The sequence below is a fragment of the Lampetra planeri genome, chromosome 15, assembly GCF_965212315.1.
Source record: "Lampetra planeri chromosome 15, kcLamPlan1.2.h2, whole genome shotgun sequence".
In the NCBI taxonomy this organism is placed as follows: Eukaryota; Metazoa; Chordata; class Hyperoartia; order Petromyzontiformes; family Petromyzontidae; genus Lampetra; species Lampetra planeri.
The window spans coordinates 2,335,399-2,363,074 of NC_136121.1; the positions used below are offsets into that span (position 1 = coordinate 2,335,399).

General features: G+C 45.5%; 1 protein-coding gene across 1 annotated transcript in view; it reads right to left on the minus strand.

Moving 5' to 3' along the window:
• Positions 1-26,887, minus strand: part of GLRB (glycine receptor beta) — a 197,276-nt gene extending 170,389 nt beyond the window's left edge. The window contains exons 1-3 of the mRNA XM_078600829.1: positions 26,717-26,887; positions 18,613-18,639; positions 13,954-14,054 (exon numbers count right to left, since the gene is read on the minus strand). Coding sequence (XP_078456955.1) covers positions 13,954-14,054; positions 18,613-18,639; positions 26,717-26,841 — 253 coding nt within the window. The 5' untranslated portion in view covers positions 26,842-26,887. The remainder of the gene's footprint in view (positions 1-13,953; positions 14,055-18,612; positions 18,640-26,716) is intronic.
• Between the last annotated feature and the right edge of the window lie 789 nt (positions 26,888-27,676).

A 27,676-nucleotide genomic window follows, 5' to 3' on the forward strand; every position in this document is an offset into this window, starting at 1 on the left:
TTATAAATTGATTTGAATTTTAATAAGGGAAATACGTATTTGACCCCTCTGCAAAACATGACTTAGTAATTGGTGGCAAAACCCTTTGTTATGCAGTATATTCTTAGTCTCAAGCCTCACCTTACCATATTAATAATAAGTATGCGGCCCTTGCCCCACCACCTTCTCCAACCATTATATAAACGCAGTTGTAACTCCTGCAATCTCTCATTTACTTGATACAGCTGTCGTGGCTGTGACGGTACCACCTGAAGACGGAAGCTTGTGTTGCCTCCGAAACGTCGTGATTTTTATTTTTATTTTATTTTACTTTTTAATGTTTTTACCTACGTGACTTTACCGAAAAAACCTAAGAATAAAAAACCCTTGTTGGCAATCACAGAGGTCAGACGTTTCTTGTAGTTGGCCACCAGGTTTGCACACATCTCAGGAGGGATTTTGTCCCACTCCTCTTTGCAGATCTTCTCAAAGTCATTAAAGTTTCGAGGCTGACGTTTGGCAACTCGAACCTTCAGCTCCCTCCACAGATTTTCTATGGGATTAAGGTCTGGAGACTGGCTAGGCCACTCCAGGACCTTAATGTGCTTCTTCTTGAGCCACTCCTTTGTTGCCTTGGCCGTGTGTTTTGGGTCATTGTCATGCTGGAATACTCATCCACGACCCATTTTCAATGAGGGAAGGAGGTTCTCACCCAAGATCTGATGGTACATGACCCCGTCCATCGTCCCTTTGATGCGATTAAGTTGTCCTGTCCTTTTAGCAGAAAAAACACCCCCAAAGCATAATGTTTCCACCTCCATGTTTGACAGTGGGGATGGTGTTCTTGGGGTCATAGGCAGCATTCCTCCTCCTCCAAACATGGCGAGTTGAGTTGATGTCAAAGAGCTCCATTTTGTTCTCATCTGACCGCAACACTTTCACCCAGTTGTCCTCTGAATCATTCATATGTTCATTGGCAAACTTCAGACGGGCATGTATATGTGCTTTCTTGTGCAGGGGGACATTGTGGGCGCTGCAGGATTTCAGTCCTTCACGGCGTAGTGTGTTACCAACTGTTTTCTTGGTGACTATTGTCCTAGCTGCCTTGAGATCATTGACAAGATCCTCCCATGTAGTTCTGGGCTGATTCCTCACCGTTCTCATGATCATTGCAACTCCACGAGGTGAGATGTTGCATGGAGCCCCAGGCCGAGGGAGATTGACAGTTCTTTTGTGTTTCTTCCATTTGCGAATAATCGCACCAACTGTTGTCACCTTCTCACCAAGCTGCTTGGCGATGGTCTTGTAGCCCATTCCAGCCTTGTGTAGGTCTACAATCTTGTCCCTGACATCCTTGGCGAGCTCTTTGGTCTTGGCCATGGTGGAGAGTTTGGAATCTGATTGATTGATTGCTTCTGTGAACAGGCGTCTTTTATACAGGTAACAAGCTGAGATTAAGAGCACTCCCTTTAAGTGTGCTCCTAATCTCAGCTCGTTACCTGTATAAAAGACACATGGAAGCCAGAAATATTTCTGATTGAGAGGGGGTCAAATACTTATTTCCCTCATTAAAATGCAAATCAATTTATAACATTTTTGACATGCGTTTTTCTGGATTTTGTTGTTGTTATTCTGTCTCTCACTGTTCAAATAAACCTACCATTAAAATTATAGACTGATCATTTCTTTGTCAGTGGGCAAACGTACAAAATTAGCAGGGGATCAAATACTTTTTTCCCTCACTGTATATAAATTACCGTGGCTTCCCTCTGCTAGATTTTACAGCTGGTGTACAGCCAGCACCTGAACTCTAATGTCCACTTTTGGAGCCTCTTAACACCTGTATCTACAACGTCCCTTTGGTCACTGACTTCTGGGTGTCACTCCAACGTCCAGCTTAGGAAACTGCCTTCTTCTATCCTGCAGATAGTTAATATACATCACAACATTCTCTTCATGGTTACATTTAAATTTCTTTCCTGGTACACTCTTCTGAACTTCCAAGTTATTTAGGCTATCTTGCCTGAAATTGAACATATTTTGCGTGCATATTTTGAGGCTTGAATACAAAAAGAGGAATACGTGGATAAGGAAAAAATATATAGTTGAAAGTTAGAGGCATATTGACTGTTAATAACAGTACGTGAACTTGGACAACACACCATTGTAAAGGATGATAAATGAGACTGGCAATTGAACGGCAACCAAAAGACAGAACACACCGAGAGGAGGTCAACAGTGGAGATGCAGTCATGAGATTAGCTCACATGCAGGAGCAAGTTGGAGCATGGCTTCGCAAGACTCTAATACATGTTTTTCTTTAGGTTATATCATGTACATATAAATCTGTCGCTAACCCGCCACCACCAGGCACAGCCAATTAGTAAGGTTTTTCGTAAGGTTTGCCAATTAGCTAGTACTTCAGCACAATTGTGGGTTCACTCTCCAACACACCGGTGTGCTGAAGTAGTAACTAACTTGCACGTTTTGTTTATGTGACAAACCTTACTCATTGGCTGTGTGCAGTGGTGGCGGGTTGAACGACCCATTTTTATTTAGGCGAACTAACACAAAAAACCTTTGTTATAGGTAAAATCACGAGACATGGGGAGGCCTTCATCCATTCGTGGATAGCTCATGATAATGATATGTTTGATTAAATTGTAGCTGCCACTAAGAAAAAAATGTTTCAGATACAATTGCAAAAAGAGATGTTTATTATCATACCCATAATTTAAAAAACGATACATTTTGGGTCGGTTATTTAGGCTTTGGCCGATCACACAATAGCATATTCTTTATTGCAAATTACATCACACCGCCTTTAATGGCTACCCAAATTTTACTGGCATGCTAATAGAACTGCACATTTGATTACGAGAAAATTGTCTCATTGGGGATCATGCATTCCACTCGTTTACCCATATATAGATTTACCATATGCTATGCAGTGGCACTGCTTGTAAAAGCACCACTGTGCTTTATACATCTACCGTTTCCCTGTGAATGCTTTTTATTCGTTTGCTGTCATTAGCCTTACATTTTAAAGATTCAATTTAATGTAGGTCACAGGTTTCCCCAACCAATTAAGCTAAACTTTTTTTTAATCACCCACAGTGCATTTCGCAAGTAATGCCTATATGTGTTTAGTATTTTACACTCTTTGAAGATTCCATACCATTTTTTTGACAAGCTACACACCAAACACCTACATATAACAACAGGGACACTATCTACATAACCTCTGTCCTATCTACTGCTGATAAATAATTGCTCTGATACCGTGAACAACATCCATCCATCTTATTGTCCTTGTTAAAGCCGGGAAAAATAATGTTGGCAATTTTTCAAGTTGAAAAGTATTTTGGCCTGAGGTCGTGTTGGCAAGTCCTCTTCCTCATGGATTACTAACAAGCTGTGTCCTTGCTTTCACCGTCCGATAAGGCAGTTTCAAGATAAAAAATAATACTCTAGTAGGAAACACCTCTGTCGTGGTGCATACAGCTCAGCCCAAAGTGACCACGCAGTTCAGGTGTGTTCACATGGTGAGGGGGGGACTCACAGGACAGATATCACAGATTCACTCTGAGTAAATCTAGATATATAAAATCGCAAATCTGTCTGTCTGTGTGTGTGTCTGTGTGTCGCCGGACCATACGCAGTTTCATTGGACGGCGGTTGCCCCTGGCAACGGGTAGCGACGCATTCGCTGCCGGGTGGACGCCATTTTTAATTCCCGTAAAAAATATGCGCACGCATTTGTGGTAGAAACTCGATATACCCAGCGTTGCCCGGGGGGAAAATACATTTAAAATCTTATGAAAACTTTCAAACATTACATACCAATGAAAAAACAACTGTGTAATTACTTTTAAACCCGACGCGCCAAGAATCGATTCTCTGAATCGCGCAAATGAATCGAAGGTTGTAGATTCCTTTAGATTCGGACGATTCCCGTTTACTATAAGTTGGTTAAAGTCGATATAAACTGCTACGAACGGGAAATATCCGGCGTTGACCGGGGCAAAAATGTAATTAAAAACTCCTGAAAAAAATAAAATAAAATAACAATGAAAATGAAACTCTATCATTCAAAATGTAAACCCCCAACATGCCAGGAATCGATTCTTTGAATCGCACAAAGGACTAATCGAAGGTTGTAAATTACTTTAGGATCGCGCTTCCTGTTTAATATAAGTTGCTTATAGAGTTGATATAAACTGCTACAAATGGGAAATATCCGGCGTTGACTGGGGCAAAAATATAATGCTGAGGGCGGTTGTGAGTGGCGATTGTGAGTGGTGATTAGTGAGTGGTGAGGGGAGGTTGAGTGGTGAGGGTGAGTGGTGAGGGTGAGTGGTGAGGGTGAGTGTTGAGGGTGAGTGGTGAGTGGTGATTGGTGAGGGTGTGATTGGTGAGGATGAGTGGTGAGGGAGAGTGGTGAGGGAGAGTGGTGAAGGTGAATGGTGAGGGTGAGTGGTGAGTGGCGAGGGTGAGTGTTGAGGGTGAGTGGTGATTGGTGAGCGTGTCATTGGTGAGGATGAGTGGTGAGGGAGAGTGGTGAGGGAGAGTGGTGAGGGTCAATGGTGAGGGTGAGTGGTGAGTGGTGAGGGTGAGTGTTGAGGGTGAGTGGTGAGTGGTGATTGGTGAGGGTGTGATTGGTGAGGATGAGTGGTGAGGGAAAGTGGTGAGGGAGAGTGGTGAGGGTGAATGGTGAGGGTGAGTGGTGAGTGGTGAGGGTGAGTGTTGAGGGTGAGTGGTGAGTGGCGATTGGTGAGGGTGTGATTGGTGAGGATGAGTGGTGAGGGAGAGTGGTGAGGGAGAGTGGTGAGGGTGTGATTGGTGAGGATGAGTGGTGAGGGAGAGTGGTGAGGGTGAATGGTGAGGGTGAGTGGTGAGTGGTGAGGGTGTGTATATATGTAAGGTTATTAAGAAATATCTTTTTCACCCGGGCAACGCCGGGTACTTATGCTAGTTCCCATATAAGTAACCAACGCCCGTGTTCGAGTCTTTCGCGTATTTTCAGATTACGCACCACAATCTTGCTATTTGGTGGATTTAAAGTTGAAATGTTGCCGGACCACGTTGCCTTTTCAATGCTGCTCAATTATGTGAGCTGCTCAATTCAGCTCCTGAATATGTTCCCAGCACATTAAGAAAAACGTCGGACATAATGGCGAGCAACACTGGGTACAATCCGAAAACATGTCAGAGAGCTTGGAATCGTCTAAAGCATTAATTTATTACTTTTGTCATCATTGCATGAGTTCCCTTCTGATTATCACTGTTCTAATATCAATACATATTTTATTTAACCTGCTATTTATTTGTGACAGCTTGGATTACTACATCGGTTTCCACTGGATACAATGCTTTTTTCATTGTCTACAAAAGCCTGGCATAATGGTATTCCATGTTCGTTTGTGTTTTCTCAATTCTGATTGAGAATATGTATGGCGTGAATGGTATTCGAAAACGAGCTACTTTTTTGGTTGGCTATCCTTTATATTCACCAATATTCGGTTGTTTAGGATCTTTGTGAACATGGTACATGCATTATGATAAAGAGCTAATGGGTCTGTAATTCGTCAAATAAATTGTGTTAACATTTTGTTTTATATAATAACCACTGATGCATCATTTTGCTTTTAAGATTTATTTTTAAATATTTAGGATATATGTTTTGTTATTGTTGATCCAACGGATGTTCTCTCATTGATGATGTTATTCACCAGTTATTCCACCTTCTCCACAAACCTTCATATTTTTTCACGTTTTAAGTAAGATATGTGCTTGTGTTGTGGCCGAAACGTTGTGAGAATTATATTTTATTATATTTTATTTTGTATTATTTCCCTTCTACGTGACTTTACCGAAAGAACCAAGAATATAAGATATGTGCTGTTTACCATAATCCCATTCACTCACACAGTGTATCCATTCTACAGTATGAATGCATCCTTATTAAAATGCACTTTCATGAAAATGCGTTTATTTTTCAAGGGTTGAGAAACTTTACAACACAAAATCTGCTCATTGAAACAGCAGGTACCTTCAAATGGCCACAATATGTTGTGAACAACCAGTGGTGAAGAAAGAGCCTCCATTTCTGCTATGTTTGGAACGTCTCATGAGATGCAAGCTGGTGATCAGCTTTATGTAATCTAATAAGTAAAACGACAAAAGTGCACGAGTGCTATATACACAGACACTATAACCATTGGTTGTTATATACGACACCAACATACTTGCAGCAGAAGAGTCAAGAGTGTTTCCGTGATAAAACTATCGTTGGTTGGTTCTCACCTCCATAGGAATTCCTAAGCTGGAGGTGGATATTCCACCTTTTAATCTGTCTATAGCATAACCATTGTTGGTTTAAAGTGATACTCATTTTATTAATCCCTAAAGAGATGATGTGCTACTTTTAATTTGCAAACTCCCGAGTAAGGTGATCTACCACAGTGCCATTCAATACAAGTGTAATAACAGCCATAGAGGGTTCACGTGGGGATTGGCTTGCCGGTCCTGCTTGTAGCCAATAAGGGTTGAGATAGGGACCATGGCCCAGGCGTGATCAAGGCATGTCATCAGGAGTGATTGGCCTAGTCATTCGGGGCCCCAGCTAATGGGGAGCCGGATGAGGGGCGTGGTCCCGGGATTGACAGGGAACCATCGAGAATGGTCGAAGCTGTCCATGAACGATTGGCTGGGGGGACCACGTGACGAAGGGATTAAGAGAGAGTGAGAGAGAACGATCGAGAGGAGACTGGAACTGACAAGAGCAGGGTCACACGCGGACGGGGCTCTGGGTCCCACGTGCGCGGTGGGGACTTAGTGCGAAGTCTGTCCTCTCTCCGTTGTCTGCCAGCAACGGAGAGTGAGTGAGTAAAGTGTATTGTGGAGTGGAAATAAAAAGGACTGATTCCGAAGCCATCTCAAGAAGGATTATTACACTGGTGTCAGAAGTAATTCTGCGACTGTTTCGACGATCGTCAAGATGTCTAAGCACCCCAGAAAAAAGAACCTGCCCGTGCCTCTATCGGAGGAAGAGGTCGAGACGGATGAAGATGAGCTGTTGGGAGCTACAGCCCTTGTGCCGCCTGCTGATGACACTCGCCTCGACGCCTCTCAGCGTCGACCGGGGGAGGATGCGACCACCGCAGGACCAAGAGACGAATGGCGGCTGATGGCGGAGCAGATTGAGTCGTTGCGCGCCATTCTGCTAAGCCTGGTGACCGCAGTGGCGTCCTCACCAGCCGTGGGTCGCCAGATCGCCGATCAGCTGGACGCCGCGTGAAGGGGTCCTGCTATGGAATCGGGACCCGCCATTGCTCCTGCCACGCGGGAGGACGCCGTCGTTATGGGTCGGGCGGCTGCGCCGGAGTCGTTGGCCGCCATTTTGGGCGCGCCTACCACCACGCGGCCGCCGGACGCCATTTTGCCTGCACCGAGCAGAGAGCGGGAACGGCAGTCGGAGACGCCCGCGGCACGCGCCTGCCACCGCGGACATCGCCTTCCACAAATTAAAGAATTTATCGCCGGGGGCGATTGGAGTGCTTTTACGTGGCGCTTCGAGTCAGCTTTTAGATCTGTGAACTGGACGGAGGAAGAAGCGCTGGGTGCGCTACCTACGCTGCTCGATGATGTGTCTCTGGGAGTCTTCCACTCCATCCCAGCATCCAAGAAGAAGACACTGCGGGATGCGTTCACAGAGATGGCGGAATTTTATGACCCGCCGACATCGGCCACCAGAAAATTTATGTCGCGTCGCCGAGCACCGGAGGAATCGCCGTTGGCCTATCGGGGGGCGTTGATGGCGATGGCCATGGCCGCCTACCCCGACGCAACGGCCGAGCATTTGGATCCGCTCATCCTTTCCCGCATGCTGGAGTTGTCTCAGGAGCTCAACATCTCTCTACCAGTGTGCAGCCACGAACCGCTTTCATCGCGGTGGGTGGCGCGCTGCCTGGACGCTAAGTTTTATATCAAGCGTTGGGACTAGATGGCGGCGTGGACAGGGAAACCCGAGATCGACGGGTCGCCTCTGGGGTGGTCTCCGCGACTGGTTGTCCACTGCTCCGACAACTCGGGCGACGACGACATGCTGGCTGCTGCTGTCCCGCATAGGATTCCGGGACGGCGGCTGCGCGACCAGCGGGGCGACTACACGGGCCGGCCGCGTGCGAGGGCCGGGTCGTCCGACCACCGGCCGACGTCGGCCGAGTGTTTCAAGTGCAGAAGACGGGGCCACTTCGCCCGTGACTGCTGCTGCCGACCTCTGCTGTCGCCTCTTCCGCCAAGGGGACCTCCATCTCCTCTACCTGCTGCGGAGCTGCAACAACCTCGGGCGAGTCGGCACAAATCGGACACCCGGCAGGTCGTGTCACATCACTCATCCACTCGCACTCATTCTTACACTCCTAAAGATAATTTTACTTCTCCTGCTCCATTGACATGCTCTGCTACACAGTGGAAGAAATTGGCTCGCAGGATTGTGGCTGCGGCGTCGGGCTCGTCGACGGTACGAGGTACCATCGACGGCGTTGACGTCCGTATCTTGGTGGACACTGGCGCATCGGCTACCATCATTTCTGATGTTATTTTTCATTTGTTGTCCATTCCAGCGTCGCGGATACGCAAGGTTAATGATGCGTGTGTTGCCGCCAATGCGGGGAGCATGGGTATCTGCGGACAGGTGGATGTGAGCATCGCTATCGGAAATATTACCGCCGCAGGACCTGTGTTAATTTCTCGCTCGCTAGCTGTTCCATGCTTGTTGGGTACGGATTTCCCGCGCCGGATGCCGCTGAGAATACGGGTCGACCAGGACTGTTTGGAAATGCCGGGGGGTCGTAGGATGGCGTTCCTGCCTTCCCTGCTGGCCAATGCGCCTACAGGTAACGCAGTTACTGCTGTCGTTGCGGCTACGGTGGAAGTTCCATCGGGAGCGCAAATGCTTATCCCGCTGCGTTACCGAAAACCACTTCAAATGGGAAGGGATGCGAAGGGCATGCTATTATCCCCATCGAATTCGGTATCGAAATATTTTTCTTTGGCGGTGGCACAAACAATCGTGCGCCCAGGTCAGGCACCTTTCATACAGGTCTTGAATGGGGACCTGACCGCGTTGTTGTTCCAGAGGGATCGGTGCTGGCTCACGCCACTACCGATTTCGCCTCTTGTGACAAACCGCCGCGCGCTCGGATGCCCGTGGATGGGTCTCCGCATGATCGTTCACAAGAACGCTGGATCGCAGATTTATGCGGAGAGAATTCTTCCTTGTCAAATGAACATAGGAACGCCTTGCGTTCGCTATTGCTGCGGTACGCTGATGTTTTCAGCAGAAATGATTTGGACCTCGGCCGCACGTCGCTTTTGTCACACCATATTGAAACCGGTGCGGCGCCTCCCGTCTGTATGCACCCTCACCGCATGAGCCCGGCGGAAAGGGAACATGTGCGTAGGGCAGTAGATGAATTGCTGGCGGCGGATATTATTTCGCCGTCCAACAGCCCTTGGGGCGCGCCCGTCGTTCTGGTTAAGAAGAAAGATGGTGGTACGAGGTTTTGCGTTGATTTCCGCCGGTTGAACAAAATTTCGGTAGCGGACGCGTACCCCTTACCGAGGATGGATGACTCATTGGATGCTTTATCGGGTGCTAAATTCTTTTCCACCCTTGACCTGTCCTCGGGCCTCTGGCAGCTTCCCCTCGATGACGAGTCAAAAGCCAAAACGGCATTCCGCACGCCGCAAGGTCTCTTTGAATTTAATTGGTTGCCGATGGGCCTGAACGCGGCTCCGGCCACGTTTCAGCGGCTCATGGAATTGGTGTTGGCAGGACTGCAGTGGGAAATGTGCCTCATATATCTAGACGATATAATTGTCTATAGCCGCACGTTCGAGGAACATCTCCTGCGCCTTGAGACAGTTTTTCAAAGAATGCGTGCGGCTGACCTTAAGATTAAACCGAGGAAATGCCACCTTCTGCAACACTCGGTCCGTTACCTGGGTCATATTGTCAGTTCGGACGGTGTATCCACTGACCCTCTGAAAACGAAGTGTGTACGTGAGTGGCCCACACCCACCTCGGTGGGTGATGTTCGGCGGTTTATTGGATTCGCTTCCTATTATCGCTGCTTCAATAAGAACTTTGCGACGTTGGCAAAACCATTACACGTTCTAACTGGCAAAAATCAAAGGTTTAAATGGGGTGCGGAGGAAGAAAGTTCCTTTATGGCACTTCGGGACCACCTCGCCACGGCGCCTACGTTAAATTACCCAGATTTTTCGCAGCCGTTCATCCTTGATACGGATGCTAGTGATATCGGAATTGGGGCCGTTTTGTCGCAACGCAAAGACGGGGTTGAGAGGGTGGTGACGTACGGCAGCAGGGTTCTATCCCCTGCGGAAACACGATATTGCGTGACAAGGCGGGAACTTTTGGCAATTGTCCATTTCGTTCGATTGTACCGGCCGTACCTATATGGACGGAAATTCCTGGTCCGCACTGATCATGCGGCTTTGCAATATTCCCTCAAATTGGATCAGCCGTCAGGCCAATTGGCCCGGTGGTTGGAATCGTTACAGGAATTTTCCTTCGATATAACATACCGAAAGGGGGCCCGTCACGCGAACGCTGATGCGCTCTCAAGGCTGCCGCCCATTCCTCCGTGCACTTGCCTGATGGGCACGCACCGCTGCGCGGCACCGCCCACGTTGCCCTGCCCGGTTATGGGGGCGATAGTGAATGAGGACGACGCAGGGGCGAAAGCGAAGGAGGAGGACCAGCAGGTGTCGGTGGACACCGATGATACCTTACGGCTGCCGCACGCGGTCTGGTTGCGCGAGCAGGAGGCCGATGCCTCGCTGTCTCCGCTACGTAAATTGATTGGGAAACAGAAATCGCAATTGGCGGGTTGGAAGTGGCAGATGTTCCGGGGTAAGTCGGGATTGTTAATGTGTACCGACGGGTTGTCTGACCGACCACGCTTGGTAGTGCCTACTTCGCTTCGCTACGACCTGCTCCGTGCTCTGCACGCTGATAAGTTGATGCACCTCGGCGTCCAAAAGACTGTGGCCGTGATGCAAAAGGATTTTTTCTGGGCCGGTATGATGGCAGACATCAATGATTTTGTCCGCTCGTGCCATGATTGTGCGAAGAGGAAGCCGCCTCGGAACCACTATGTACCACCGTTGCGTTCCATTGAAGTGTCCCGTATCAACGAATTAGTGGCTCTCGACATTCTGGGGCCGTTTCCCCCGTCGGCTAGGGGCAATAAATACCTTCTGGTCGGGGTGGAATATTTTTCTCGATGGCCGATGGCCTGGCCTCTGCCCGACCAAACGGCAGCGTCCATCACCGACGCTTTCTTGAACGGGTATGTCATGGACAAGGGGGCACCTGAGAGGCTGCTCACAGATCAAGGGCGGAATTTCTCCTCTAAATTGCTTAGGGAAGTTTGTGACGCGCTAGGTACAAAGAAAGTTTGCACCTCTCCATACCATCCACAAACAGATGGTATGGTGGAACGATTCAACCGTACCCTTTCGGCTATGCTTTGTCACACGGTCAGTGACAAGCAAACCGATTGGGACCTGCACATGCCAGGCGTCTTAGCGGCATACCGCATGGTTCCGCACACGTCCACGGGATACTCACCATTTTTTTTGATGTATGGCCGTGAAAATGTTCCACCCATCGATGTGCAACTGGGGACGCCGAGTAAACAACCATCCCGCTCCCTGCCTGACCACGTGCGTGACTCGCTTGAACGAGTAACGGAGGCGCGAGAGGCTGCCCGGTGTGCGACGGTCCGTGCTCAGGCAAGGAACGAACGGTATGCGCGTCGATCGCATACTCGCATGCCTTGGTCAGTGGGAGACCTGGCGTGGCTCCACTGCCCCCAGGTACCGGCGGGCACATCCCCTAAACTGCACAGGCCGTGGCGGGGGCCTGTGACGCTGGTAGATGTTCGGAACTCGCAAAGTATCCGCGTTCAATACGGAAAACGTCGGTGGTATGTTCATTCCTCGCGACTTAAACCCTATGTTGACGCGCGTGTCAGTCCTTCATCCCCACTAGCTGACCTGCTGGGTTCTGCCGGGCCGACTACGCCGCTTGACACGCCCGTTGATCCCAGGGGGGACTGTGTTGTGCCTCCTGCAGATGAACAGGTTCTGAGGGCTGAGGAAGCCCCCGCTGCCCCCCCTCCAACGGGGCCCGCCCTGGACGTGACCAAGCACCAACAACCTACTTCTTCTTCGAGCCTGCCACCTCCTGTCCATCCGGAAGCAAAGCGACCTTGCGCTGGGAGCGGAGAGGGTCCCGCGTCGCGTACGTGGTCGAAATCTCTTCCGTTTCGTTAACGTTTGATCGTTTCGCTGATTTCCCTGTCGTTACTGCGCTGCAGGGGTGCCCGAATGTACGTCGTGATTTTTTTTTATTATGGGTGACTGTTTTAAATGTTGTTAGGCGCGGGAACGCCGGTTCACCCTCGAATTGTTAAACGCACCTTGGTGCCCTAATAAGATGTTGCGGAATTGGTTCTTCACCCTTTTCCCAGCCGAGACGGCTAAATGTTTTCACCGGGGGGGGGGGGGGGGTGATGTAATAACAGCCATAGAGGGTTCACGTGGGGATTGGCTTGCCGGTCCTGCTTGTAGCCAATAAGGGTTGAGATAGGGACCATGGCCCAGGCGTGATCACGGCATGTCATCAGGAGTGATTGGCCTAGCCATTCGGGGGCCCAGCTAATGGGGAGCCGGATGAGAGGCGTGGTCCAGGGATTGACAGGGAACCATCGAGAATGGTCGAAGCTGTCCATGAACGATTGGCTGGGGGGACCACGTGACGAAGGGATTAAGAGAGAGTGAGAGAGAACGATCGAGAGGAGACTGGAACTGACAAGAGCAGGGTCACGCGCGGACGGGGCTCTGGGTGCCACGTGCGCGGTGGGGACTTAGTGCGAAGTCTGTCCTCTCTCCGTTGTCTGCCAGCAACGGAGAGTGAGTGAGTAAAGTGTATTGTGGAGTGGAAATAAAAAGGACTGATTCCGAAGCCGTCTCAAGAAGGATTATTACACAAGTATGAAGTAGGCTAAGCGGGATGGTGCCATGGTGTAATGGTTAGACTTTCAATGCAGAGGTCACTGGTTCTATTCAACCTTCTGGCGTGGCAGTTGATCCAATGGTGCAAGTTTCTTAGAATCCATCCTACTTCTGTTCACCCACCTTGCATAAATGGATAAACCGCAGTTAGTCAATCGGGAGGTCACACCTTGGTGGGGTAAATTTTGGGCACTCCCACCTCTCCCAAGATGTCTGCTCAATGTGGAAAAGTAGCCCAACTTCTCTATTGTAGGGCTCTCTGGAACTCCCTCTAGGTGAGCGCCTTCCATAAGTAATGACATTAGCAAGAAATTTCAGGGCTCTACATTAACGCTGCACCTTACTATGTAGACTTATTTTGAGGCCTCGCCAAAGTGCTTATTCTGCTATGTTTCGTATTGGGGCCTTTGAAGGGATGGAGCAGTATGCAAGTAGTCAGTGCACTGCACCTGGAATACAGGGAACCAGGCACAGCTCACATCAGTGGCGAGTGAGTAACCAACCCACGTTGAGCAACGTGCTCAACCTTGGCCAAACAACCCCCATGACAGGCGCAGTGTTGGGAGGCATTCATCCAGCAGTGGAGTAACAAAGGGCTGCCAATGATTCATAGGATAACACAACGTGACTTTTTAGCGTCTCATTTGTATCCACTCATAATGATTGTTCAAATGGTCTAAGATATTCCCTCGTGATGCCTTTCCCTCCATACTTTATATCAGCGGGCAGGCACTGAGCCCAGGAATCTCCAGGTCCCCTTCTCTTTCTCATAGTCCTCTGATGCCAATTTAAGAATGGAGCCTCACATGCAAGGGTAATTCAACTGTCGTATCACGGTACACGTGTCACATGCTCTCTACCCACCTTTAAAATTGGGCCGAATGCGCGGGTCATAAAATTGCAGCATCCGGTTGATGATGGTGCTTGTGGTGTTAACAACGGAGACCTCTTCCTTAGAATCATTCCTGAAAAGTGAACAGCACAGCATTTCATCGCACAAACCGACTCAAGGCTTTATTGTAATATTTTTTGGTTGCAATTCTCAAATAACTTTTTTAGTTTTGCAAATTTTTGCCACAATCTCTACCATCTTTGCTATCCTCACGCACATTCAAAGCTTTTATGTTGATATCTTTGCAACGCAAAAAAATGTTAAATGCAAAATGCATGTGATTAAACGAGAAAACAATCGTTTTCTTACTTACCAAATAAAAACTCTGATTCTGAATGATCAACTGCATGCTATAAAGTTAGTTAAGAGGCTTCTGAGATACATTTTTTTTATTTCGATGCAGAGTGATTGAATAACTCTAATTACATTGTCCTTTGTACACTTTATTTACTATTCCAAATGTTTTTATTGGGCTTTCACCATGATCCACCAAGCCTTCCTCTTACACGGAATGTTAGAAGCTGTTTAACAATATTCATCTACTGGCTGCGGTCTGGCCAGCTGGGTGTTCAGTCAATCTTTACTGAGAACACCATAGCTGCTACCGTAGGCACACACCAAGTGCTTTCCATCTTGCACCTGGTGAGTGGGTACTGCCAGCAGCTGCCAACGCCGAACCCCGGGTGGCGGTTAACTAACCCGGCAAACGCAGTATCTGATTTGGGTCTGCAGAACCCTTGTTGGAGGAAATACTATCAGGAGGTCTCCTCAGAACATACACTGCATCCAGCATCATATCCAGCCATCTAGACATAGTCTTACCACTGGATACAGATGCATTTGGACGAGAGAGTGACGTTGAAGTTGCGCAACTCTCCCTCACTTAAATCCAATTCAAAACGCAAGTCATGACACCATCATTGGGTCGAACTGGCTGCATGCAAAGTGGCCCTGATAAAAGTCGACTGAATTCCCCTGGCCAAATCTGAATAGAATATGACATCTTGATGTGTCATCACAAAAAGGAGGGCATGGTGGGTGGAGAATTGGCTCGTTTTTTTGTTTACATGACAAACCTCACTAATCGGCTGTGTCCGACGATGGCGGGTTTAACGACACACTTAATATTTATGCGATCTAACCGAACAAAATCTCTATTATGGGTGGAGTACATTTGGCAGATGCAGGGGGTGCAGGTTACTGCAACACATCTTGGATTGGTCACCGAATGCAATTCAGATGGAAAAAGCCATTTTATTATTATTGGATAAATCTGGCTAAAGTCTGTTCCTGAAAAGTTTCAACTGCGTAGAGCAAAACGTCAGGCATATATACTAAACAACACGTGCTACAAACTGAAATTCGAGAACAATTTTTACATGTGACGTTCATTCGACATTGTCTTATTTTAAGCCCAAGAGTTGCCCCGTAATCACATAAATTGCCGTTTGCATTGCACTGTTGTACTCATTTAATATAAGCACTGTACACTTTACACTATGAGACCTCCTTTACCAGTGGCAAAATATAGTAATAGGTTTTTACCCTTTCAGCTGGTACAAAAACTGATACCTTTATACAAGGCATCATGTTTGCAATAACCACAACACAAGCAGTCAAAATGCAAACAAAAAGAAACAACTCTGATAATGATAATGATATGCACTGTCCTTGAAGTTGATTGGTCCACACCCGAGACAGCTTTTCTTAGAGCCTAGTCTCCATTGGTGTTGGACCAGATGACGCCAAAAGGCGTACAACTCAAAAACAACGCACTATCAGAGTGATAGTGCGCTGTTTTTGAGTTGTACTCCTATCATTATAATTATCAGAGTTGTTTCTTTATGTTTGCATTTTGACTGCTTGTATTGTGGTTATTGAAAACATGATGCCTTGTATAAAGGTGTCAGTTTTTGTACCAGTTGAAAGGGTAAAAACCTATTACCACTGTACACTTTATTTAGTGTATACGATTTAAAATCTGCCTCACAATTTCTAACATATTCAGGTTATGATAGAGTTGAAAATGCATATTCTTTGGGTGTCGACTGAATTCCCCTGGCCAAATCTGAATAGAATATGGCATCTTATTTTTATAACTACGTGGCTTTACCGAAATACCCAAATAATATAAATTATTGCAGTCACGAAAGCTTTAAGTCAAGATTGAAAATGCATATTATGTATAGACGTATATGTGTACTGATGTTAATAGCAAAATCCACACTTAAATGTTCTGCAGAGAATTCCACGTTTCAAGGATAGATTTAGCCATTAACCCGAGTTCCTAACTCTGCCAGTGCGTAATACCTGGATTATTTATAACCCAAATAATTGTCAAGATACGATTGTCTGAACATGTCCCTGTACTAATAAAAGTGGACACAGGTGCCCCTTGTGCTGAGTGGAAGCTACATTTGATAGAACTCCGGCTCTCGCATAATGTCCGTGATGCAGTCATTTTTAGTCTGTTGATGGTCGGCGATGCAGCAATCAACTCATCTCGACGAGCTGTACACGATGCACTGTGGTATATACGAGCGTTCAGGGTTTCAGCGCAATCGTCCTCGCTGCGTTTCAACATCCGCGGAGTAGCACTGGTTTCGGATTGATTGGTACCCCAGTTGTGGAGTTAAGTACACCCGTGGAAAAAATAGCATCCCAGAAATAAAATATTTAATTGCCTCGGCCATTTTGTATTATTTTGTACTTCGGGGTACCGCCATAAGGATCATTTGGCCAAAACAAGTCGCACCTCTGAGACATGTCATGGCTTCCTTATGTTTTCGGCTTGCTTATTTAAATTGATGAGGCACAAGCCACAGAAAAGCCAATTTGAATGTGCACAAGCCACAAAGACAATTTCAAGGCCACAGTGCACGCACCTGGGGTCAAGGCACATTATAGATTTTGTGTTTTCCTATCAGTATTGAAGCGAAGCAATGTGCAGGGAAAGCCTGTGTGCCCTTAGCATGTCCACATTTCCATTGCCATGTTTGAGGTTAAGCTGATGAAATAAAATTATCATGAAGATGTGGCCCCAAGATTGCTTCATTGCTATAGAGCAGTGGAGCAAATGCAGTACGATAAAAAGCATGTGGCCATGGCAGTTTGAATGTTCAAAGCAAAAATCACTGAACAGTGTCCAATGTGCATAGGAACGGCTTTATGCAAAATGCAATACCTGTTCGTGATTGTAAAGAGTCTGATGGTGGTGTAACCATAATTAGGTGCTAATTATGAATCTGCTACCCTTCATGTAAATCCACAACTGGTCTTCAACCACATTTTTTTTATTGAACAAAACGCAACTCGGCGACTGCAACGACATCGGTGTGAAGCATGCGAGGGTCTTGCTAGATGCACGTGTTTTATATTCTGGCGAGGCTTTAGGTAACAATGTATTCACTTAAAAGGGTCCTGGATATACCCATGGGGCCAGATATTGTTGGGTATGTCTTTGTCAGTGAGAATAGGTTTTCCCCTTTTTTATGGAAACAAAACAGGTGTTAAGATGTTAACACCAAACTGAAACCTTTTACAAGGAATCATGTCTGCATTAATCACAATACTTGTGGTCAGAATGCAAACAAAAAACATACTCTGATAATATATGCATTGTCTTGGAAACTGATTGGTCCACACCAGAGACAGCTTTCTTTCGAGCCTAGTCTCAAACGGTGTTAGACCATATCACGTGTCCTGAGGTCGCTCAACAAAAAACAAGGTGACTTGTGCACAGGCTGACACATCGATACGTGCTGCATATGTATAATATAAATGGTGTGGACAGGGATAGTGGTGGGGGCAGGTTTAAACATGCCATTTGCTCGTTCAATCTGAGGGCCTATAGGAATGTGAGCTTCCAAGTATATTCAGCCATTCAAATTATTCTTGTTTCAATTTCTGGACCCAAATGCATCCAAATTCCTGCTATCTTTTTTTCCTCCATTTAAATGAATTGCGATGAGCAGAACATGTTAAACAAAAGTCAAAAGTATGAGAGGAATTGTGAATAATGATTCGTTCAACCTAAATTAGACCTCATTGTAAGTTTTTAGCGAGCACCTATCACACCAAAAATTGGGCACAGAGAGGTGATGGGGGTCAAATTGAAAACACGCTTGACTTTCTCTGCTTCTCCATGGGAAATAAAAATAGACACAACTACTCGTGATTTCAGGCTGAGTTAACTTAGTGACTTTCCAGGTGGGTTATACAAACCAATATCTAGCACTTTATGTCGCCAGGAATTTAACTTACTGTATCCTTTTATAACGAGTAGCCTTGTGACCAAAGCATTGCTCGACACACACACTGTGGGGTGATGTGATTGCAAGATACAACTAAAATGAATGGCCAAAAAATTGAATGTAATTCATTACAACGATCAGGTCTGTGGCAATGCATGTCATTGTGTGTTGTATGACACACTACATCTAACTATATAACAAAGGCTGGGGCAAATGACACGTACAATAGGCGACACTTTGCCCATTCTAAAGCATCCATTCTCTGTATGCACTTAACAGCACCTTGCACACAGCTCACATAAAGCGTGCCATATAAAATGGCTTCCACACCAGAGGCGCATTTACGCGGCAGTGAAACGTGCATAAACAAAGACTCACCGAGCCAGTGTGGTCTTCGTGGCTGAGCTGTAAAGTGCAGGAAATGATAGACGGATTAGAAATAACAGTAGCATTTAGCATGCAAAACTAACAACCGCGGGTTTTCTTCCATATTCTGCAGTGAATAACATTTTACAAAACAGTAAGCAGCAGTATTGGTTGCCTTGTTTTAAATTCAACATACAGCACTAAGCTCAGTCTCCCAGTGATATCTGCAATGATATTACAAACAGTACACTTATTCATTTGTTTCCCATCAATATAATTCCTCCTGCATCTCTCATTTCTTTAAGAAATTAATGACGTTTGACATATACATCTGCTCAATGACTTTTGTAATAGATGAGAATACCCTAATTAAAATAGCAAATGACTACTGAGTATTTTTAAATGAAATATTGTGCATGTCATTGACCCTCTGGGGTAATTTTCCAGGGACTAAATGCCAAATTTCCATGGCAGATCCATTGTGTACTGTACCCATTATTGGACCATTCCTGTGCTGATGTGTGTAAGCAATGATGATAAGTCCCACTGAGCAATGTAGATCTTTTTTCAGAAGCGACCTGGCCACAAATGATATCTCAGCGAAGGGGCTTATCACGTGGAAATGTATCTCAGCCAAATACTCTAAATTCATGTTTCTAAATGTGGAGGGGGAAAAACGAAGGACCCGGAGAAAAATCCATGCGACCACGGGGAGAACATGCAAACTTCAAATATGCAACAGGCGTCAGGGTTGGGATTGCATCTAAAACCTCCTGCATACCAGCTGTACCAGGAGAGTACCAAATTAGTCGCGTACTGGACGTATCAAAGTGCTGTTGTATTAAAAAGCAACAGTGCTAATAAGCAAGTAAAAGGTTGAACCCTGCGATAGCTTGCCCATGCCACTGCTGACCGAAGAGCACTAGAAAGCTCTTCCAGAGGGTATTTTTCCCGACTAATCCAGACAGGCCAGGACATCTTGGAAGAGTTATATCTATGGGACTTTTTGTTTCTATTTTGGTGTTTTTTTTACATCTTAACACCTGTTTCTTTGCCAGAAAGGGTCAAACCTATTTCTGTTTTTCAACATCTTTGAAGAGGTGTGATTCCTCACACTTTACAAGAAATACACGATTTGATGAACATGATTTAAACATAATCTAAACACGAATTAAACTATACATTATAACGTTTTAAAATATTGCATTCCAAATAATCCCCTTGTGACCTCACCTAGATTTATGCGAAGTGAAGATATGACCTCTTGAGGTCAGAGACTAGGCCACATATGATAGGGATAGAGAGGGATTGGATGCTGGCGGGGTGGGATAATAGGAGATATAACTATACGCGATGGCCATTTATGTTGAGTGAACTGCAGATTAAAGCACTTCTAAGTCACCTTTATTCTAACTCGAAGGACAAGGAAATCATAAACAACACAGTGTATACATATTAAATGCCACGCAATTGTAGAACACCAATATCACAATAAATCGTCATATCGTGCAAATTCATAACTTGTTTTGTTACGTCATGAAAAATTACATCACCCTCAGCTATACGGTTAATTCAATGCGTGACTTGGCTAAAAGCAGAATACACCAGCAAAACTCTGGTATGATGATAGCTGTCCTCGTGAATGCAGGAGTGCATATATTCAAGTGGCATGCAAGGTTCAATAGGGGCAGCCGTGTGCTCTGGTATGGGCATTTGCCCACTGAGCCATGAGGCCCATCTCAATGTCGAGTTTTATCACTCTGGATTTCCTTCTACGTGGTGGTCGGGTTACTGGTTGACAGTGATGGAATGATTATATTCTTCACGCTATTGTGAAGGGGCAACATCCAATGATAGATTTGTGGTGCTCGTACGAACAGCGTATTTGTTTTGTGCAGTCAACGAATTTCCGTCTGTGATGACAGAAATCTTCAACTGAATATATCACATTTTATTTCACTTTTGACTTTGACAGATACTTGCAGTGCTAAGCATTTTCCACGTCAGATCCGCAAACAGCAAAATACCCAGAAGTCTCACCACAGTTATAATTTTCTTCACTGTCTACAAAACCACGCTGCCTTCATACTTATGTTTGCACGTTGAACTTCGTTCACACCGTACATAGCCAACCGTGCTCGTCAGAGGTGGTGGGGTGGAAGGACAACAACCTAAACACAAAAAAGCAGTAACAAATAAATGCGTTTTAAATTTAGATTTAAAAGTGCCCAACTGCATTGGGTATAGAAGGTAAAGGTGTAACACTGTAATTGCTTCCTCACGCCACTGCTGGTGGAAGTTTCCTTCAAAAGAGTGAACTCTATCTTAATTTTAGAACTTTCGTGACTGCAGGAATTATTATTTGTTCATTTCGGTTAAGTCACGTCTAAAGATAAAATAATAAATTAAATTAAATAATAGAATACGACGTTTCGATTGCAACACAAGCAATCATCATCAGGTATAATGAAATAGCGACATAAAATCTAACCAGAAAACTATAGACAGACATATTAGCAGACAGATATCACCAAGATACATAGAGAGAGCAACACAGGTAACAGAGAGAGGTGCTCGTCTCTGTGGGGTGGCCTTAAATAGACAGAGGAGGGCGGACGCAGAGAGAGGGAGGGGGGTTAGAGAAAAAATTAGCATATCAATGAGTGGACAACAAAACGTGGTGCTGCAAGTGCGATGACACGGCAAGCAAGCCTGAAAATCAGGAGAAGGACACACTAAAATTAAATAACCTAGTAAAATATCGAAATGTAATGTAATACAACACAGAGGGTCGGTCAACACACAATTAACGCATAGCCTGGTTGATTACGTATTTCAAAGATTGCTAAGTTAGAATTTAAGTGTTAACATTCCAAAGAGAGGACACAGGCAGAGAGAACAAGTAGTGAACTCTATCTAGGGTATTTGTTCTATCATTTGTTCCACCAAACATCACCTGCCGATTGAAGGACTCTGATGTACACATTTATTTACTGCTACTAGGAGGATGGAGATGGAGGGATTTGAGAGACCGCACCTCTGATTAGCATGGTTGGATACATACCGTGCGAAAGAAGTTCAACATACATACACTGGCACCAACGCTTCAACTGCCGCGCCAGATGATGGAATCGAGCCAACGACCTCTGGTTTGCAAGTCTAGTGCGATAACCAATTTATCATGGCAGCTCCCTGCCTTCGTATACTATGCATAATATTAAAGTTAATACTTTAACCATATTATTTGGTTTGTTTAATCATCATTAGAAACACAATATAATACGTAAAAAATACCTGGATACGTCTGTAATGGGTTCAACTGAGTCGCAGACGTAGAATTTGGAGGCAACGCATTTTAATTAGTTCCAACACCCAGGGTAACTTCCCCTTAACAGAATAACAACCTAAGGTGGTGACCACCTGGCTAGCTACACTAGTTACTACATAACTGTTACTACGGATCCGGGACCAACAATATCTGCCCTGGTCCACGTGCTGGAAGACTCGTTGAACGGAGATCGTAGACGAAGGGTTTCTTTCCTGGGATGAACAACCCTGGTCCCTCTCGGGACTCGGCTGATATTCTCTGTGGCGTGGCCGGCTCCGCCCTTGGCCATGTCCACCTTCCAGAACCCTCGGGAAGAATTTGGGTCCCAATCATGTGACCCCACTAGCCCCCTCTTGGTATCCCTAACCGGTCACGTGTCCTCCCGGGTCAACCAGAGTGCCATGGCCTCACACAACCTTACCCTTCGGTCGGCAACCACACACCCTGTCCTGTATGGCCGGCACTGCGCTTATAGCATGGTGCCATCCAGCACTATTATCCAGCGCACACCGTGCCCCTCTCGGGCCGGTACTACACCCACGACATGGTGGTATCCAGTGATGTCGTTACATCGCACAACGTGCCCCTCTAGGGCCGGTACTGCACCCACATCGTGGTGACATCCAGCGATATCACTACACTTCTATTGTATAAATAAAGCATTCCCAGTTGTGCAAAGGGGAAAATGCTTGATTATGGCTTCATCGTGAATCTGCTGCATGAGCCCTCAATAGCTGGGATATGCCGCATAAAGTGAAAAACCAACTCTTTAATTGTTTGGTGTGTCTGTGTTTGAATATGTGTGGGGAGTGCTGGCGCACTGGTTAGCACGCTTCGCTACAAACCCGATGACACAAGTTCGATTTCCACTCATGGCCAATGACAGTGACGAATATTTTAACTGGTTCTGGGCCTCTCCTAGGTCGATTCAGCCTCAAATAAGTACCTGCTCTGGTGTGTAAACTTCCCCACTATCGAGACAAAGATGGCCGGGCGCGGTGCTGGCCACCCACCTTCTCATGTGCCATGCAGGCCTTCATTGATGCTCACAACCAGCACTTGCTCCAAGAGTCTGTTATGACTCCACGGGGGATCTTTATATTTTTCATTGTATGTGCGAGTGCAACCAACGATAACTTAATTGAGATAATGAAACTCATTACGTTGGAGAATGTAATTTTATCACTGGTTGGAGCCTAGAAATGAATCCCAGAGGTGCTGACCTCTTTGCCGAGCCTGGATCTCAGCCCCCCTGAGCCAGCCAGCCACTCACACGCATATCCAAAGTGTTCCCTGAGAAAAAAACATTTCTGCACCACGGCATTACGTGAAAAGTTGGGCTGGAAAATGTAACATCCCTTGTGGAACAGAGCGTCCACTGGTCGAGTACAAGACTCTGCCAGCAATTTAGAGTCTACATGGATTAATTGAGACTGCATCACGAGTGTGGGAGAGCAGACCAAAGTGCTGTATTGAGGGGCTTCTCTAGAGCTTCCTCTCGTGGAGCCTCTTCCACCAGCAGTAGCGTGAGTACATTGCAGGGCTGCTCCATCGCCTTCTTTTTTACCACCACATGATGAATGATCTCACGTGACCTTCAATTGCACACACGGTGTTGGAGTCACTGCGTCCTCCACTGCTGGCCCACATGACCTGCAGCCACTTAGATGACCCATAATGCGCTTTTGTTCAATGTCCGAGCTTTAGCCACATTGCGTTATTGACTACCTCTACACTCCGTTATCATCATTTGACCCGATTTGATAGAAACAAGTTAAGATTAGCGATGCTGACTCATGCTGCACACGTTGTACGAGAACACCTTGGTCAATCCACTGCAATATAATAGGAATAATAGGACCCCAGATAATAGGAGTATTACCGGGCCCTATAGCTCCCATGGATAATAGGATTTGCAGGATAATAACGTCGCAGGTAACAGGAGTTCTCATGTACACGAAAATGCATGTGCCTCCTGCCAAAAGATATTTGTATTAAGGTTTATTTTATTGTTACTCAGATTATCCCATTTAGCCAGTTTGCCAGCTCTTTTACAAGGTTGGATCTGTGTGGCGCGTGAACACAGCAGCAACGGCAACAAAATAAATACAAACCATCAATATTGCGGAAAACGAGTACAGCATCCTTAAGGGATAGTGCACAACTCACAAGCGAGGTTAATAAAGGCCGTAAACGGAAACCTACGCGAATAAAACAACTGTGCATATGCAATATGAGAACAAGAGGCAGCAGAAACAAGTTAGGTACGGCTCGATAATTTAGTCTTTCAGTGACATAAAAAAAGCATGTGCAAGAGGCACGCAAAGAAGGTGAGTTACGGGAACAAATAATCTCTGCGTTTTGGTTTAATGGGGTAGTAGAGAGAAGGAGTGATGGGAGGGAACCAAGCTGCAGATGAGCGGACAAGGTTATTCCACAAACGTGGCGCAGCAAGACAGAGAGACTTTTTGTTTACCAAACAAAGTTTAAGCAATTGGAATTTTTAGTCGGTATAAGGAGGCACTTCTGAGGCTACAAGAGGGAGCTGGAGGAACTAAGTGGTACTTTAGGTAATTGGTTGTGGATTTGTTTAAGAGGACAGTTAGGACGAAGACAGCCCAGTGATGGTATCTCCGGATATAACTAAAAATAAACTATAAACTAAACAATTTTCATTTCACCAGGTAATGCCCACTGAGCTGTTTATTGCAGCCGAATACATTGAACGCACGTTTCTAAATGTGGAGAGAAAAACCGGAGTACCCGGATAAAGATCCACATGACCAAAGGGAGAACATACAAACTCCAAATATACAGGTGTCAGCGTCGGGATAAATATTTGGCATGTTTAAAAAGGGATGAAATCGTTTGATGTTCAAATGATCTGTTTCAGTTTAACACGTAGGCTTTCGCGACCAATATTATCCATAATAGACTTTTTTGGGTTAGATTGCGTAAATATAATTGTATTTGGCTGTCACCTGATGATTCTAGTTGTAATTACTGGCAAAACGTCGTACTCGAATTTTAAATGACGTGGGTGTACTCTCCAACACACCAGTGTGCTGTACTAGTAATGAATGGGCATATTTTGTTTACGTGACAAACCTTACTAATTGGCTGTGTTTGAATGGTGTAGGGTTTAATGACACATAGGTATTTACGTGATCTGTTTCAATTTTCATGGCACAGATGTGACTGTGCAAGGTGGATGAAATAAACTTTTACTTTTAGATGACTCTTCTTTTTGTTATCAGTCTATGACCTAATAGGCACACATAATGAAGGAGACATATCAATTTATGTATCAATTCTCTAATAGAACTTACCATTTAACATGCCTTGACGTTTTTATTATTGTAAATAAGCATGCATCATGGCTCATTTGTGTGATGGAGACCGCCGATGTAAAAAATAATAATAATTAAAGTAATTTCCATTATGGACGTGGCATTTTCTTGGCAGTCACACTTTGCACGCTCACGCAACTGGGAACGGAGCCAAGATGTAGTTGCCAGATCTACTCAGGCAGGAAACCAATTAAAACCTCTCCCATTGCAAAGTGAATGCATGAATCAATTAAGGCTTCTGAGTTATTTGGTGTATTGTATGAGTTTGCTCTGGGGTAAAATTGTCAATATTAACAAGCTTAGTTTACAGTGCATAATTTACAGGTATACAAAATGTAACAATGGTAGAAATGCAGTGCTACACTTGTAGTTATGAAGAATATTAATATGAAGCGACCTGGCCACAAATGACACTCAGTTGAGAGTCCTTGTAGGCAACGTATTTGTGTTTTTATGTGACTGTCCTTACGTAGGAATATGACTACGTGATCAAACACAAGTTCAAATTATGTACATAAAAAACAAGCATGCAGCAATGGTCATGTATGTTGGTAATCCTTAACGAGTTGTTGATATATTCCACATTCCCATGGCAGGGACGGTCTAAAAAATAATCGCTATTTGCTTCCACAAGGAATCCTAGCATAGACTATGGAGTGGAACAACATTTTTCAACCCCACTCAGAAATAAAAAGTTTGGTCCAGGAAACTACCCCGAGGCCCCAGTATTCACTGCGGTGGCGAGATATTAACTACCTCACCTGGTACAGAGGAGGTCGTGGGTTCGATCCTATCCTTAACGCCTGCATATTTGGAATTTGCGTGTTCTCCCAGTGGTCATGTGAATTTTTCTCTGGGTCCTCCGGTTTTCAGAAACATGCGTTTTGAGTACTTGGCTGCCACTATACATTCCCAGATGATAAGCCACTTCGTTGAGCCATCATTTGTGGCCAGGTCGCTTCTGAAAAAGAGCTGTATAGCTCAGTGGGCCTTTCTTGGTAAAATACATGTTTAGTTTAGTTTAGTTCCCAATGAAAAACATGGGTGATTTTGCCAATACAACCAACACATGAATTAGACCTAATATATATATTTAAGAATACAGGGCATGTAAATAGTGAATAATGGAGCACGAATGGCCTCTCCATGTGCACAGTGCTGCTGTCTTAGCACACCTGCAGGCACTTGCATGTGCGCCATGGCTCCCACAGACATCTCTTGTAAAATAGCCGGGCAACTGACTAAACGGGATCATCTGTGTAACAAATCAAATGCAGTTAAATACAAAAATCGTAATTTTCAGATTGTGGTAACAGCCAGTTCCTTCCATGTCATTAACAATGATCCAACACATAGTGCACAATTCACAGGGCTCTAAATACGAAACTTTACAGTTCTGCAATGAAATGCAATACAAAGTAAGTGGGGTTCAACTTACAAGGGGCAGTGGTCCAGTCCTTTGTTTTTGCCCTTGCCTTTCTTCACGTACTTCTTCACAGCATGAGATGCGTGCAGAAGCCCAAAGACCAGCACTGCCCAGATTAGTGCTCTCAGCACCGCCATCCTCTAGTGGACATCTAACGCACAGGATCATCCAGACAGGCTCAGGACCTCCTGCAAGAAGGAAAAAAAAGCATTGCAATGCCATTGTGAAGGTGCCATCCTTCATTGCTATTTCGCAGTTCAAGCAAACACTCAGGCCCTCACACACTTTCATCAAAGTCCCTGGGTCAACCTCCGCTAATGCAGAAGGGGCACCTTTTCTGGTGCCCCTGGAATATGGAAACGCCATTCCCCAGCCACCTGTGTTATTGACTTACTGTTCATGCCCAGTGTCAAGAATTGCTTCATCACTTCAGCCTATGACTGACTATTTCGTATCCAATGTGTATATATGTCGCCGTGTACACGATGTACATATTACACTGTTTCTGTGCAACATCTTGAGACGCACCTGTACGCAAACGCTATACAAATCCAAATTGCATTGTAATGCTTGACCCAGGATGACAAAGGGAGTGATTGTTGGCCCGATTATCGTCCAGTCACACTGGCAACTTTGCTCCAATGACAACTTAAATAATGCAGTGAATCGAGAGAAACATCGAGCAATGGCGAAACGGCTTCTGAGTTCTTCCCGCACATCTGAAAGTGCGCAATAGCCCAGACGTTTATATCTCGAATTAAAGCTTTCGTGACTGAAGGAATTAATATTTTTGGGTCTTTCGGTAAAGTCACGTAAATAGGTTCAAAGAAAATAACAAAAAAATAACATGAAACTGCGACGTTTCGATCGCAACACAAGCGGTCGTCTTCAGGAAAAGGGGGGTTATCTTCCAAGGCAAACTGCTTTCACAGTCACTTCGCGCGCCGACTCCTTGGTTGTGGCGCTGTGATC